The sequence below is a fragment of the Aquarana catesbeiana genome, linkage group LG04, assembly GCF_042186555.1.
Source record: "Aquarana catesbeiana isolate 2022-GZ linkage group LG04, ASM4218655v1, whole genome shotgun sequence".
In the NCBI taxonomy this organism is placed as follows: domain Eukaryota; kingdom Metazoa; phylum Chordata; class Amphibia; order Anura; family Ranidae; genus Aquarana; species Aquarana catesbeiana.
The window spans coordinates 541,550,826-541,567,562 of NC_133327.1; the positions used below are offsets into that span (position 1 = coordinate 541,550,826).

General features: G+C 41.3%; 1 protein-coding gene across 7 annotated transcripts in view; it reads right to left on the reverse strand.

Moving 5' to 3' along the window:
- ERMARD (ER membrane associated RNA degradation) overlaps nt 1-16,737 on the reverse strand; it is a 169,240-nt gene that overhangs the window by 60,062 nt on the left and 92,441 nt on the right. For all 7 annotated transcript variants that reach the window (XM_073627881.1, XM_073627876.1, XM_073627877.1 and 4 more), the window contains 3 exons: nt 11,971-12,085; nt 10,869-10,971; nt 7,156-7,185 (listed from right to left, as the gene is read on the reverse strand). In XM_073627881.1, the coding sequence (XP_073483982.1) occupies nt 7,156-7,185; nt 10,869-10,971; nt 11,971-12,085 (248 nt within the window). The remainder of the gene's footprint in view (nt 1-7,155; nt 7,186-10,868; nt 10,972-11,970; nt 12,086-16,737) is intronic.

The following is a 16,737-nucleotide window of genomic DNA, read 5'->3' on the forward strand; positions in this document are numbered from 1 at the left end:
ATACACCCTAAAATACATTCTGCTGCTTCTCCGGAGTATGGGGATACCACGTGTGTGGGACTTTTTGGCAGCCTAGCCGCGTACAGGACCCCAAAAACCAAGCACCGCCTTCAGGCTTTCTAAAGGCGTAAAATTGTAATATTACTCCTCACTACCTATCACAGTTATGGAGGCCCTGAAATGTCCAGATAGCACAAATGACCCCATTTTGGAAAGTACACACCCCAAAGTATTTGCTAAAGGGCAGCTCGCATTTGTTTCTGAAAATGAAGAAAGAAAAGAAAAATGTATTTTTTTTTTCATTTTTCAATTTTCAAAACTTTGTGACATAAAGCGAGATCTGCAAAATACTCTCAGCAAATAGCTTGGGGTGTCTACTTTCCAAAATTGGGTCATTTGGGCGGGGTTTGTGCTATCTGGGCATTTCATGGCCTCCGAAACTGTGATAGACAGTGAGGAGTGAAATCAAAAATTTACTCCCTTAGAAAGCCTGAAGGCGGTGATTGGTTTTCGGGGTCCTGTACGCGGTTAGACTGCCAAAAAGTCCCACACATGTGGTATTCCCATACTCAGGAGAAGCAGCAGAATGTATTTTGGGGTGTATTTCCACATATAACCATGCCATGTTTGAACAATATATCATTTAGTGACAACTTTGTGTAAAAAAAAAAATAAAATTTAATTTTCCCGAAACTTGTGGCAAAATATAAAATATATCATGGACTCAACATGCCTCTCAGCAAATAGCTTGAAGTGTCTTCTTTCCAAAATGGGGTAATTTGGGGGGTTTTGTCCTATCTTGACATTTCTTGGCCTTCGAAACTGTGATAGGTAGTGAGGAGTGAAATAAAAAATTTACGCCCTTAGAAATCCTGAAGGCAGTGATTGGTTTTCGGGGCCCCGTACGCAGCTAGGCTCCCAAAAAGTCTTACACATGTGGTATCCCCATACTCAGGAGAAGCAGCAGAATGTATTTTGGGGTGTAATTCCACATATAACCATGGCGTGTGTGAGCAATATATCATTTAGTGACAACTTTGTGTCATTTTTTTTTTTGTCATTTTTTAATCACCTGTGACAAAAAAAAAAAATTAAATGGGCTGTACATGCCTCTCAGCAATTTCCTTGGGGTGTCTACTTTCCAAAATGGGGTCATTGGGGGGGGGGGGGGTTGTACTGCCCTGCCATTTTAGTACCTCAAGAAATGAGATAGGCAGTCATAAACTAAAAGCTGCGTAAATTCCAGAAAATGTACCCTAGTTTGTAGACGCTATAACTTTTGCGCAAACCAATAAATATTTTTTAAAAAAGGACATGTGGCTGAATACATTTTGGCCTAAATGTATGACTAAAATTGAGTTTATTCGATTTTTTTATAACAAAAAGTAGAAAATATTTTCTTTCAAATTTTTCGGTCTTTTTCAGTTTATATTGCAAAAAATATAAATCGCAGAGGCAATCAAATACCATTAAAAGAAAGCTCTATATGTGGGAAAAAAAGGACACAAATTTTGTTTGGGTACAGCATTGCAGTACCAGGTAAAGAAGCGCAGTAAAAAGTGTAAAAGTGTAAGTGTAAAAAGTGCTCTGGTCATTGAGCAGCCAAATCTTCCAGGGCTAAAGTGGTTAATGGTTTAGATACTTTATACACAGTATTGATTTGGTTTAAGAACACTAGGAGTGCTGGGCTATACAAAGACCCCTTTCACACTGGGGTGTGGGGCTGCGTTAGTGGTTAAGTGCGGCTAGTTTTAGCGGCGCTTTACCGTTGTTATAGCGGCGTTTTTCGGGCTGCTAGCGGGGAGCTTTTAACCCCCGCTAGCAGCCAAATAAAGGGTTAAAAGCGCCCGAAGAGCTTTGCAAGAGTTTCAGCAGCTCTGCCAAATGATTTCAATGGCAGGGGCGGTTTAGGAGTGGTGTATACACCGCTTCAAAGATGCTGCTTGCAGGACTTTTCCCGTCCTGCAAGCGCACCGTCCCAGTGTGAAAGCACTCGGGCTTTCACACTGGGGAGGCTTGAGAGGCGCTTTTCAGGTGCTATTCTTAGCGCTAAAATGCCTGAAAAGCACCTCAGTGTGAAAGTAGCCTTACAGCATTCATTATCAGCACTGATAATAAGCACAGCAGCACAAGCCGGCCATAGATGGTTCGAATGTCAGATGGTTCAGAAGGAACCAGCCGAGATTCGAACCATGTAAGGGCAGGCTGAATGTACCGAAGTTGATCGATGAACTTGGGTACAACCAGCCTGACGGATTTTACATGCGATTATTTCAAGCGGTTGTAATAGCCTCTAGCAATAATCATTGTCGTCTCCAGGTGGGGGAACAGCTTCCCCTGCCCCCTCGACTGGAGAACACAGTGGCTTGGCAAGAGGTATTCCCCTGTCAACACTGTCTGCAACCTGTGGTTGCAGGAAAGACATTTTCTCCATCTATGGCTGGCCTTAGTGTAACATGTTTAGGTTACAGTAGATAGGGAAGAAAGGAGGCAAATAACAATTTGTAATATATAACTTTTTTAAAGCTATAATAATTTTTTTTTTCTTTACATTTTTGTTTTGTTTTTGAGCTTAATACCACTTTAACCCTTTCATGACTAAGCCTATTTTTGAAATTTGGTGTTTACAAGTTAAAATCCGTATTTTTTGCTAGAAAATTACTTAGAACCCCCAAACATTATGTATATTTTTTTAGCAGAGAATCTAGAGAATAAAATGGAGATTGTTGCAATATTTTATATCACACGGTATTTGTGCAGCCGTGTTTTAAACGGAAATTTTTGAAAAAGGGACACTTTCATGAATTTTAAAAAATCCAAACAGTAAAGTTACCCCAATTTTTTTGTATGTGAAAGATGAAGTTATGCCGAGTAAATAGATACCAAACATGTCACGCTTTATAATTGCACACACTTGTGGAATGGCGACAAACTACGGTACCTAAGAATTTCCATATGCGACGCTTTAAATTTTTTTTACGGTTACCAGGTTAGAGTTACAGAGGAGGTCTAGTGCTAGAATTATTGCTCTCGCTCTGACGATCGCTGCGATATGTCACATGTGTGATTTGAACACCGTTTACATATGCGGGCGCAACTTCCGTATGCGTTTTCTTCGCTGTGCGAGCTCCCGGGGACGGGGGCGCTTTAAAAAAAATTTTTTTTTTTTCTTATTTATTTTATTTATTTTTAAATTCATAAATTGTGTTTAAAAAAAAAATGTTTTGATGACTTTTATTGCTGTCACAAGGAATGTAAACATCCCTTGTGACAGTAATAGGTGGTGACAGGTACTCTTTATGGAGAGATCGGGGGTCTAAAAGACCCCCCATCCCTCCTTTACACTTCAAAGCATTCAGATCGCCGAAAACGGCGATTCTGAATACTGTGTACTTTTTAAAAACCGGCGCCATTGGCAGCCGAGTAAACGGGAAGTGACGTCATGACGTCGCTTCCACGTTTACAATTTGGAGGCTGGAACGAAGCCGCCCACAGCTTCGTTCCAGCCCGCCCAGAGCCGCCGGAGGCATTGGATTGGTCACCGAGCCTCCGGATCGACCGGGAGGCCCGGTAAGAGCGGCGGGAGGGGGGGGACTCCGGTATAACAGCCGAGCGTACGGTCGGCGGGAAGGGGTTAAGCTTATGCTGGGAAAGATAAGTGCTCCTGCCAACAGTAGCAATTTTGATGAAATTATCGGGAGCTGGTTTGGTCGCCCAAGATTCATGGTCCCCCAAAGACCATGCTTATAAAACGCTTCTTAGACCCCTTTCACACTGGGGCAGTTTTCACACGTTTTAGCGCTGGAAACAGCCTCTGCTAAGCGCCTGAAAACTGCCTCCCATTCATTCAAGTGTGACTTTTCACACTGGGGCAGTGCGCTTGCGGGACATTCCAAGAAGTCCTGCAAGCAGCATCTTTCAGGCGGTTTGGGAGCACTGTATTTAGCGCTCCCAAAAGGCCCTACCCATTAGAATGAATGGGCAGCTCTTCTGAAGCGCCTGAAAAGCGCTTCCGAAGCGCCGCAACACGGGAGTTTTTAACCCCTCCTTCGGGGTTGAGAGCTCCCCGCTAGGGGCCGAAAAGCGCCACTTAAACAGCGCTAAAGCGCCGCTAAAACGAGCAGGGATTTAGCGCTAATGCGGCCACGGCCCCAGTGTGAAAGGGGTCTTACAAGACAGCCCTGCAGTTTGGCACTTCAGACAAAGTGCCCTATGCATAAACACTGACAGGAGACTAATGCAAAGAATAATTTGGAAGGCTTTTAGCCGGCTTATTACAGCTGAAATTTAATACCACTACCATCTTATTCCATGCATTCAATGAGCAAAGGATCAAGGAAATGGTGGTTAGATCCCTTTTAAAAGATTTGGACCAGTCAGACATAATTTAAGAAGGTAAAATCACAGCCAGAATCAGATGCAGGGCGGGATCTGCCAGTGAGAACAAGGTTTGGTAAAGGGCTTCCAACTGATTATCAGTTGGGACCTTCAAAGCTTGTGCATCCTCCACCAGTGTGGTAGTTGCTTTAAGACGGAACATGGCCAGATCCACAGAGGGAACTGACTACTTGAGAGCAAATCCTTGTTAAACAGATACAGAGCCAGCTTGGGGGGGGGGCAAGCAACCTATCAGGTGTTTTCAATCCATATGCAGAAATAGCTGGAAAAAATGGAGCAAAGTCCAGCATAGTCTTTGCAGCTTTAGGAGTCCTTAATGAAGCAAGGCTGGAAACAGAATTATTGGAAGCAACTGGCGGATCCTGTAGTGGGTGGTGCATACCACATGAATAAGAGATGAAACTGCCTCCTTTAATTTTAGGAGTAATTGATGTAGACTGCAACTCCTAGGGGGTAAGCTGACCAGTTAACTTGAGCAACTCTTTCATAGAGACTGACTGCTACTACACAACATATGTTGTGACTCTTCTGTTTATCATGTGAGTGCAATGTTTGTCCTTTTTATTTTCAATTAATAAAGGTTTAACTGCACTATGGATTGCGCTTTCTGGTTTTCTTTATTTCCTTCCAGCACTCTTCTCCCTAAAGAGGTTTTGGAAGCTGCAGTTATCATGCTACCACCATTAATTGGACTAGTCCTCCTATACATTGGCAGATCTAGATTGTCTCTGTCCAATGTTCATATTCTGGCATCCAGTTTGGCTGCTCCACGACTACAATGATAGCGGACCTTGTAGTAATTTTGTCCTGCACAATTGCCAGATTTTTTAGGTTTTTCTTTGTATATCTTAACATTAAATTACAAACAATATCCAACATTCTAGTGTTTTAATGCATTTATTCGCTAAAAACATCAGTAAATATGTTTTAAATACTGCTAATATAAGGTGCCTGGACACCATAACTAGCTAAATTGGTTTTTATGGAAGATAGGGCAGGGCAGGTCAGGTACAGTTGTGCTCAAAAGTTTGCATACCCTGGCAGAAATTGTGAAATTTAGGCATTAATATTGAAAATATGACTGATCATGCCAAAAAACTGTCTTTTATTTAAGGATAGCAATCACATGAAGCCATTTATTATCACATTGTTTTTTGGATCCTTTTCAAATCATAATAATAACAGAAATTAAAGGTTAACTTCCCACATTTGTTGCTTTTTAAATCACAATTAGTGTCTGTGTATAAATGAGTCAATGAGTTTGTTAGCTCTCACATGGATGCATTAAGCAGGCTAGACACTGAGCCATGAGTAGGTAGAAAAGAACAGTCAAAAGACCTGCGTAACAAGGTAATGAAACTTTACAAAGATGCAAAAGGATATAAAAAGATATCCAAAGCCTTGAATATGCCAGTCAGTACTGTTCAATCACTTAATGAGAAGTGGAAAACTTGGGGATCTCTTGATACCAAGCCAAGGTCAGGTAGATCAAGAAAGATTTCACTGCCACAGGAACTGTTCGGGATACGAAAAAAAACCCACAGGTAACCTCAAGAGAAATACAGGCTGCTCTGGAAAAAGATGGTGTGGTTGTTTTTAAGGAGCACAATACGATGATACAAAAAAGAGCTGCATGGTCAAGTTGCTAGAAGGAAGCCTTTACTGTACAAGTTCCACAAAATACATATACACAAACTGTATATGTATTTAACTGTGTTACTGAAAATATTCCTAAAGCTTAATTCAAAGGAAATTAGCGAGGAAAGAAACATGGAAGATGATGTTGCTGACCTGTTTTTTAAAGGGGCAAGCTCGGGGGCTGTCATTCTGAATCCTGCTTTAGTACCTAATGAGCATGAATGAAAGACTGATAAACCCCACAGATTTATGTGGAGTTCAGACTGTCTAAGAGTTTTTGAACACTAGGAGGTTAGGCTCACACACTTACAGAAGGTTTCAACAGAACACTTTGAAATATATCCAGAAGAACAATAAAAAAAGCACCAACACCAAGATCCAAGTCCAAACTGGGTTGAAAACAACACACTCCATATGCTTTTCCAGTGCATCTCATGGACCAGAACAAGCCCCATCCATCAGGGCTGAAATCAGTAAATAATATACATATACCAATAAGCCAATAAAGAGTTTACAGTTAGTAATTTGGGGTATCTGGTCAAAGCTATTAAAAAAAAATATTTGAATATAAACTGTAATATATGCTAAAAACATACTACATGTAATAGTATCTTATGTGACATTTATAAATATACTCATCTACTAGACAAGAACTTCAAAATATCGAATTATATTTTGCATTTTTTTTGTCCAGCCTGTTTTACATTACCCATACAATCCTATTTATCTAAAAACAGTGCAGAAATGTAAAAGCGCACTATTACTGTATCTATTACACATTTAGGCTCTGTTCATACCTAGGCGTTTTGTTTTCAAGCAGAAAGTCGCGTGATGTTTGCAGTGATTTTTGCCGCAATTTTGTACAGGTCAAAAGGTCACCAATGTAAAAAGCAGAAAATGCCTGTAATCTGCCAAAAAAGAAGCTCCTGTACTTTGAGCTTCAGGCGTTTCAGATGACAAAACGCTCAGAAGTGAACAGGGGCTATTGAAATGAATGGGATTTGTCTTGTTGTGCGTTTTTAGAGCTGAGGCTTACAGCAGCAAAATGCCCAAAAACGCCTAGGTGTGAACAGAGCCTTACAAGAAACACACAGTTGCATAGGTAAGAAGAATATTTACCTCATCGAAAGTTGTGTAGAGAGTGTTAGACTTGGAAAAAAAAAAGAAAGAAGTAAAGCATGAAAATGGCTTTCCTGGCAAACTACGTCATCATAATTATGGAAGATATGAAAAAAAAACACACAATTACATATCAGAGAGCATGTAGACCAGTTAAGACCATTAAGGGCACATTCAGAGCAAGACAATGAGGTTGATTTACTAAAGGCAAATATACTGTGCACTTCAAGTCCATTTGTTCTAGATCTGAGGGAAAGCTCTGCTGATTTCTAGCATCCAATTATGTACAAGCAAAAATGCTGTTTATTATTTTCCTTTGCATGTGATTGAGTATTCTTTGCAAAGTGAAGCTTTACCTCATTTACAAAGCTCTGGAGCGAGTGCACTTGCAGTGCACGGTATATTTGCCTTTAGTAAACTCAACCCCAATGTGTTTTGGTGTGCTTAACACATATGCATTGCGTCACATGTTAACATGCATTGTGTTAGAGCAACCCCGTTATTTGAATAGGCTGCTGACTGCACCACAAGAGACCTGATGCATTGTTTGTATCACAGCACACCACGCCACATGGTAGTGCTTTACTACGTGCAGCAATGCAGATGCGTTGGGATGCTGTTCAAAATGACTAAACGCAGAACACTAACATATGTAACACGCATTACCATGTACTATCACAACACAGTGGTGTGAATAGGCCCTTATTTGAGAGCTCTATACCCAATGCCATCCGTGGTGTTAATTTAGAACTGTGGGCAAACTGTCAAATACACAGCTAAAAAAAAAATATTTTACAGTTTTACTGCAAGGGATTTCTAATTCTGTACAGTAATTCTTGTCACTTAAACACCACTGCCACACTGTACAGCCAGGCTTCTGACAAAGTTGCTTGGTCAGCTAAGCAGCTTCCTATGTCAAGTACCTATCTCCAGTTATCCAGAATAAAGTAAAGTAGGACCAGAAAGCAGTAGAGCAATCTTCCTAGCTGCATAGTGCAGCAGAACTAAGAAAAAAAGGAACATTGCCTTACCTGTAAATTCCATATCTTGGAGTACATTACAGGACACAGGCTGGTTAATTAATAGACCATGGGTTATAGGCTGCTTTTGGACAAACCCCCCATAGCCCTACCCCACTCTGTGAGATCTCCAATTTTTAGCAAGCAATCTAGAGTAGCTCAGAAACAGAGGGGAGTGTGGCCTGTATCCTTTACTGTACTCCAAGATATGGAATTTACAGATAAGTCAAATTCCTTTGATTGTAATTGTACAGTACAGGACACAGGCTGGATATTCATAGACCTTGGGATATCCCTAAGCATTGTATCAGAGGTGTGGGCAGAACAGTGCCAACAAACCCAACAAAACAAACAGGAGTCAGAGACCCAACTCAGAGTTCCAGTAAAAGAACCTTTTGGCTGAAGGCTGCATTTGCTGAGGCTTGGACATCCACCTGGTAGAATTTGGAGAAGCTATGAAGACCCAGTGGTGGCCCTATAAAGCTGGGCAACAGAAGCTTAATGTCTAAAAGCCCAGGGAACTCCCACTGATCTGGTGGAGTATGTACAATTTCCAGGAGGTACCTTGTCCTTAAGAGCATAACCCTTCAAGGTGAGTGGTCCTATCCACTTAGCAATGGTGGATTTAAAAGCAAGGTGTCCATGACGAGATCCTGTCGGAAATACAAAAACAGAGTCTGATTTTTGAATAAAGGTCGTGGCTGTCAGAAAGACCCTGACAGTTCTGACAACCTTTAAGACAGTGGAGAGCAATTGCTTTGGGATGCTTTTGAGTAGGGTGCAAAGAAGGGAAGACAATACCTTCATTAAGGTGGAAGGCTGAGACCACCTTGATTATAATGGCGTGTCTTGGACGCAAGACCGCTTCATCCCTGTGAAGAATCACTAAAGACTCTGCATATTTAGGGCCACTAACTCAGAAACATGTCTGACAGATTATCACCATGAAGGATACTTTACAGTAGAGATCACCCATGGGGAGTTCAAAGGGTGGTTTTTGAAGGGGAGAGAGGACCAAATGGAGATCCCAAGGAAGCACAGGGTGCTGTAATGGGGGTCTAATCCATAAGACAGCTTGAATAAATGCTCTATTAAGTCAAAGTGATGTCAGAGGATTCTGAAATAGGATAGATAAGGCCAAAACTTGTCCCTTAACAGTGTTTAAGGGCAAATTATGTTCACTTTCCAACTTGAGGAAGGCCGGAATACAAGATTTGGAATAATCTATGGGGTTGAAGAGATGTAGTTCTCTTGCACCTGGTGTTCGCCATTGCTATCAGTGAGGGTAGTCTCTGTGTAGTACCTACAGAGTGGGGTGCGGAAATGGGGTAAGCGTATTCAGAAAAGGATATATAGCAATCCTGTTTCTCAGGGAGAACAGGCAGGAGGAAGTGCCTGAGCACCCTATAAGGGCTCTGGGTGGAAGTGGTGGTTAAAAGTAGAACTTATATTGTGATGTAACACCTAGTCATTCACCTAAGGCTAAGCTCTAACTGGTGGACTTTTTGCCACCAAGTTTGAATGTTTAAACACTTTATAAGTGAATAAAATCCAACACATTCCCTGTTTCTTGGAGTTACTGCACAAAGGTCTGGGAAACATAAGAATGCACCACAGACCTAAACCTGTATAGCACGCCAACTACACACATTGTGCCACGCTGAGTGCCCAAGCAGGATCCAGTGCCCAAAGCAACATTACAGGCCATCCCAATGGTGTGGGGTATGGGTATGGTTCCCAAGGTATTACTGAGGTGACACTGATGCAGATGCACTGCTACTAATGTTATAGTAGAAGGCAGGACATAGTTGATTAGAGAATCTGAACTAAAATAAAGAAAAATAGGAACATTTCTCCATAAGGGGCACCTGCAGATGGAATTCTTATGATGTGTGCACATGGGTATTACCTTTCCGATGCTACATATCTGGAAAAACTGGTAACACCTGGAACTTTACAAACTTATACATTTACCATTTGGCTACTGGCTGCATGACACAGAGGATTCTTCAAAAGCCTGTAAAGACTTTGGCAAAACATAACTAGCAAAAAAAGGTCTCAAAGTGGGTTAGTGTTATAGGAGGATGCCCAGGGGGTGTGTCCAATCATATGAAGGTAGCAGCCTTAATATTAACCCAGGGTCTACCTACAGTATATCCACCCTGTGTTATTAGGATGTACATAATTAAAAAATGATCTGGCATACGAAGCAGTAAAATATATGGATTTCAGCTATGTATTTATCTGTTTGTCTTGAGTTCTGATCTAAGAAAAACATTTTTGGAAGTTCACAAAAGAGATTTAGTGAAGAAAAGTACAGTGCTAAATCTTGCTTGACAAATTATGTAAAATGGTGTCATCAATAAATGTAAACGGACCCCGTCTGTCCATAGGGGTGAATGAACCATCCAATCAGGTACATCTGAAAAACTGACAGGTGGACCTGATCAGACCCGCCGTGTGAAAGCAAATATGTTGCATTGGGTGTCCACAATTATAGGCACATGAGTTCTAAATATGAAAAAAGCTTGAAATTTGGAAACACAACAGGGTGGACTCAATTTTGCCAGCTGACAGACATACATGTGGTCATGTTTGTCTATTCAATATGCTACAGTAACTGCCATCTTTGTTTAAAACAAGGAATTATAATAAGAATTGTAAGTAACATTATTTAAACTCGAATTTACTAACTTCAGCAGTGAGCATCCGATCCGGACAGTTGTTAACAGTGGTAAAGATGAGTCTTAGACCAGATTCAAGCTGTGGAAGTATTAGTATAGCGCAGTCTGCATATCTGAATACAGATAATGACAAGAAGAAAAGAAAAAAAAAAAACATGATAGCAATATTCCAAAACTCTAGTGCAGAGCTTCAAAAAAGTTCTGACCTTCATCTAAAAATACGTTTTACTTGGTTGTCTCTAGTTTCAACCTTTTTCCCACACAGCTGTTCTATAAATTAAAGTCCCTCTGGGAAGGTCCCTGTGTAATGGGGGCTTTTTGATGCAGCTCCATGCTCCGGCAATCAGTCCGATCTTCGGTCACGAACTGCAAAGTGCCACTGGGAAACCTCAAAAGTCTACTGGTGCTTGTCAATCAAGAGATCACTATGATTAACCAATTATGGTTGATCACAGTAAAAGTTTGCCCACACCAATCAACTTTCCCTGCTGTCTGTTAGTTTATCTATCCTATCACAGCTGTTTTTTCACAACCTGCAGAATGAGTAGCTATATGGGAATTAATAGTATTTATGGTTCAATATACTACTTAAAACAGACGTTCAGGATTTAAAAAAAACAAACAAACAATTCTACTCACCTAGGTGGATGCAGCATCGATCTAATGCTGCATCTGTCTGCCACAGGCTCTGAAGTGAGAACTGAGCGATCAAACACCACTGATTGCTCAGTTCTCCCCCCTCTGAGAATAAAGCGCTGGGCTGTGGAGGGGGCAGAAGGCGCTGGCTCAGCCTCTCAGCGATGGTCATATGGTAGGGATCTTTCCTGAGCCTGGACCAGGTGAGTGACGTCAGCCGCCAGTGGGCTGTCAAACTGCACTCCTGTGATCCATAGAAGAGGTATAGCCAAAAAAGCTTTGGCCATACTTCTCCTTTAAATGTACTAAATGATCTGCATGCAAGGTGACTGTAGCACTAGTATTAAAACAGTTAAGCACTGTGTGTGACTTCTGTGAACTCCCCGTGCCAACCTTTTCCTTTGTGCTCTCTTTTGAATATGCTTAGAAAATAACAATATACAGATGAGCAGAGTAAATAAAGTGAGCTCTTTTACCTGAGTTGTTTGAAGGCTGTAATTGCCTCCTTCCAGTAGGGTATCATATTAGCCAACACGAATTTGGATTCTTCTACCAACTTTTCAGACAAAGACAGTACTTCCTCATCAAGATCTACATTAAGTAAACAGTTATAAATTATTTTTGCCTCCAACTTCCTGCAATAGATAGCTCTCAACAAGGGGCTGCGGACGGAATAGTTATGATCTGTGCACATGGGTATTACCAGTAGCATCAGAAAGGTAACACCTGGACCTTTTACAAACTTATACATTTACTATTTGGCTAGTGGCTGCATGACACAGAGAATTCTTTAAATGCCTGTAAAGACTATGGAAAAAATGTAACTAATACTTATTTTAACCACTTGACCACTGGGCACTTAAACCCCCTTCCTAACCAGACCAATTTTCAGCTTTCGGTGCTCTCACACTTTGAATGACAATTACTCAGTCATACAACACTTTACCCATATGAAATTTTTATCCTTTTTTTCACACAAATAGAGCTTTCTTTTGGTGGTATTTAATCACCGTTGGGTTTTTTATTTTTTGCGCTATAAAAGAAAAAAGACTGAAAATTTGGTAAAAAAATGAATTTTTCTTTGTTTCTGTTATAAAATTTAGCAAATTAGTAATTTTTCTTCGTAAATTTTGGCCAAAATTTATACCGCTACATATCTTTGGTAAAAATAAGTACAGCTTGGTGTATATTATTTGGTCTTTGTGAATGTTAGAGAGTCCAAAAGCTACGGTGCCAATATCTGAAAATTGATCACACCTGAATTACTGACGGCCTATCTCATTTCTTGAGACCCTAACATGCCAGAAAAGTACAAATACCCCTCAAATGACCCCTTTTTGGAAAGAAGACATTCCAAGGTATTTAGAAAGATGCATGGTGAGTTTTTTTGAAATTGTCATCTTTTCCCACAATTCTTTGCAAAATCAAGATTTTTTTTTTCTTTTTTTTTTTTTTACAAAATTGTCATATTAGAAGGTTATTTCTCACACACAGCATATGCATACCACAAATTACACCCCAAAACACATTCTGCTATTACTCCCGAGTATGGCGATACCACATATGTGAGACTTTTACACAGCATGGCCACATACAGAGGCCCAACATGCAGGGGAGCACCTCCAGGCGTTCTGGAGCGCCCAGGCCAATTCTGACATTTCTCTCCTACATGTAAAAATCATAATTTATTTGCTAGAAAATTACATAGAACCCCAAAACATTATGTATATTTTTTTTAGCAAAGACCCTAGAGAATACAATGGCGGTTGTTGCAACTTTTTATCTCGCACGGTATTTGTGCAGCAATTTTTCGAACGCGTTTTTTTGGGGAAAGAAACAGTTTTGTGCTTTAAAAAAAAACAAAACAGTAAAGTTAGCCCAATGTTTTTGCATAATGTGAAAGATGAAGTTACGCCGAGTAAATAGATACCCAACATGTCACCCTTCAAAATTGCACACGCTCGTGGAATGGTGCCAAACGTCGCTACTTAAAAATCTCCATAGGTGACGCTTTAAAATTTTTTCCTGGTTACATGTTTTGAGTTACAGAGGAGGTCTAGGGCCAAAATTATTGCTCTCGCTCTACCGATCGCAGCGATACCTCACATGTGTGGTTTGAACACCGTTTTCATATGTGGGCGGGACTTACGTATGTGTTCGCTTCTGCATGCGAGCACACGGACATGGGCGCTTTAAATTTTTTTTTTTTTTTTTTTTATTGTTTATTTTACTTTATTTATTTTAGTTTGACACTTTTTCCCCCCCAAAAAATTTTTTGATCACTTTTATTTCTATTACAAGGAATGTAAACATCCTTGTAATAGGAATATGGCATGACAGGTCCTCTTTACAGTGAGATATGGGGTCAATAAGACCCCACATCTCACCTCTAGGCTGGGAAGCCTGAAATAATAATAAAAAAAAAACGATCTTGGCTTCGATCGTAGCGGTGAGTCGGTAGAAGCACCGGAGGGTGGCGGGAAGGGGGGGGCGTCCCCTCTCGCCTCCCATGAGAACGATCAAGCAGTGGAACAGCAGCTATGATCATTCCTATGGTGTAGGAAATCGCTGGCTGAAAAAGCTGATATCTGAATGATGCCTGTAGCTGCACCCATCATTCAGATATACCCGCTCAAAGTCAGGGACGTCATATGACTGTGGGCGGGAACTGGTTAAAAATTGCGGAGTATTGCGGGGTATATTGCAGAGTATTGCGGGGTATATTGCAGAGTATTGCGGGGTATATTGCAGAGTATTGCGGGGTATATTGCAGAGTATTGCGGGGTATATTGCAGAGTATTGCAGGGTATATTGCAGAGTAGTGCCCGCGTATATTGCAGAGTAGTGCCCGCGTATATTGCAGAGTAGTGCCCGGGTATATTGCAGAGTAGTGCTGGGTATAATGCAGAGTAGTGCTGGGTATTATGCAGAGTATTGCAGGGTGTTATGCAGAGTATTGCAGGGTATAGTGCAGAGTATTGCAGGGTGTTATGCAGAGTATTGCAGGGTGTTATGCAGAGTATTGCAGGGTGTTATGCAGAGTATTGCAGGGTGTTATGCAGAGTATTGCAGGGTGTTATGCAGAGTATTGCAGGGTATAGTGCAGAGTATTGCAGGGTGTTATGCAGAGTATTGCAGGGTGTTATGCAGAGTATTGCAGGGTGTTATGCAGAGTATTGCAGGGTATAATGCAGAGTATTGCAGGGTATAGTGCAGAGTATTGCAGGGTGTTATGCAGAGTATTGCAGGGTATAGTGCAGAGTATTGCAGGGTGTTATGCAGAGTATTGCGGGGTATTATGCAGAGTATTGCAGGGTATTATGCAGAGTATTGCAGGGTGTTATGCAGAGTATTGCAGGGTATTATGCAGAGTATTGCAGGGTGTTATGCAGAGTATTGCAGGGTGTTATGCAGAGTATTGCAGGGTGTTATGCAGAGTATTGCAGGGTATAGTGCAGAGTATTGCAGGGTGTTATGCAGAGTATTGCAGGGTATTATGCAGAGTATTGCAGGGTATTATGCAGAGTATTGCAGGGTGTTATGCAGAGTATTGCAGGGTGTTATGCAGAGTATTGCAGGGTTGGCTGAGCATTGAGGGATGGATGGATGTGACAGCAATTGTCACTGAGCACCGCTGTGGGCACTACACATCCAGCCCACAGCGGTGCTGCCATCCGATCCCTCCCCCTCTCCCCTCGCACTGTACCGATCGGTACAGAGAGGGGAGGGAGGAACCGGCGTCATGAGATGACGCCGGTCTGTTGACATGTGATCGCTCCGTCATTTGACGGAGCGATCACATGGTAAACGGCCGCGATCAGCGGCCGTTTACCGTGATCCGTGATACGCCGGGTCCTCTGGACCCGGCGGTCACGGAAGTTCTCGGGTGCGCGCCCCAGGGGGCGCGCGAGAGCAGTATTCTGGGAGGACGTCCATGGACGTCCACCCAGAACTAGCCGACCGCGCTGTTGCCGTCTTTCGGCTATGGCCCGGTCGGCAAGTGGTTAAAGTATTATTTTACAGCCATGTCTTGGTGCAATTTCAAAATGTCTCAGTTTAAAGATTTGCTTGACTTCATTTTGACACAAGAAATTTGGCAAGAAATTTTCTCACCTGGGCAAGTCAATAACTTTTGGACAGCTTAGGGCCAACAAAGCAGTGTTACAATTAGTAAAAGTGGAAAAAAACTAATGCGCAAACCAAATTAAGCCAACATTAAAGGAATGTCCCCACAAACAAAATAGAATAAATAGAAATAAATGTGGCGCAAACTCAAATAAAGTGCTAATGTAAACAAAAACAATATTCAATAAAGCCCATAATAGTCCAATCAGTGAAATAAGATCCAAAATTCATATATGTGCAAAAATTGCAAGTGCAAAAAAGGTAGTTCCTTGGTACTAGTAATCAAAAAAAGTGCATGTGCAAAAAGCGTTTCATTTACACAACTAGAGTGGGCATATTACCAGAGACTCTATAAATGCTAGACTAGTCGTGTTGCGATTAAGCAAAAACTCCATTAAAGTGGTTGTAACCCTAAAATGTATTTTATATATATATATATATATATATATATATATATATATATATATATATATATATATATACACACACACACACACACACTGTATCTCACATTTTTGTAAATATTTTATTACATCTTTTCATGTGACAACACTCAAGAGAAGACACTTTGCTACAATGTGAAGTAGTGAGTGTACAGCTTGTATAACAGTGTAAATTTGCTGTCACCCAAAATAACTCAACACACAGCCATTGATGTTTAAACCGCTGGTAACAAAAGTGAGTACAGTGAGTACAGCGAAAGTGAAAATGTCCAAATTGGACTTAAAGTGTCAATATTTTGTCTGGCCACCATTATATCAAGCACTGCCTTAACCCCCTTGGGCACACAGTTCACCAGAGCTTCACAGGTTGCCACTGGAGTCCTCTTCCACTCCTCCATGACGACATCACGGAGCTGGTGCATGTTAGAGACCTTGCGGTCCTCCACCTTTCACCCCACAGATGCTCAATAGCATGCTTGGCCAGTCCATCACCTTTACCCTCAGCTTCTTTAGCAAGGCAGTGGTCATCTTGGAGGTGTGTTTGGGGTCGTTATTAAGTTGGAATACTGCCCTGCGGCCCAGTCCCCGAAGGGAGGGGATCATGCTCTGCTTCAGTATGTCACAGTACATGTTGGCATTCATGGTTCCCTCAATAAACTGTAGCTCCCCAGTGCC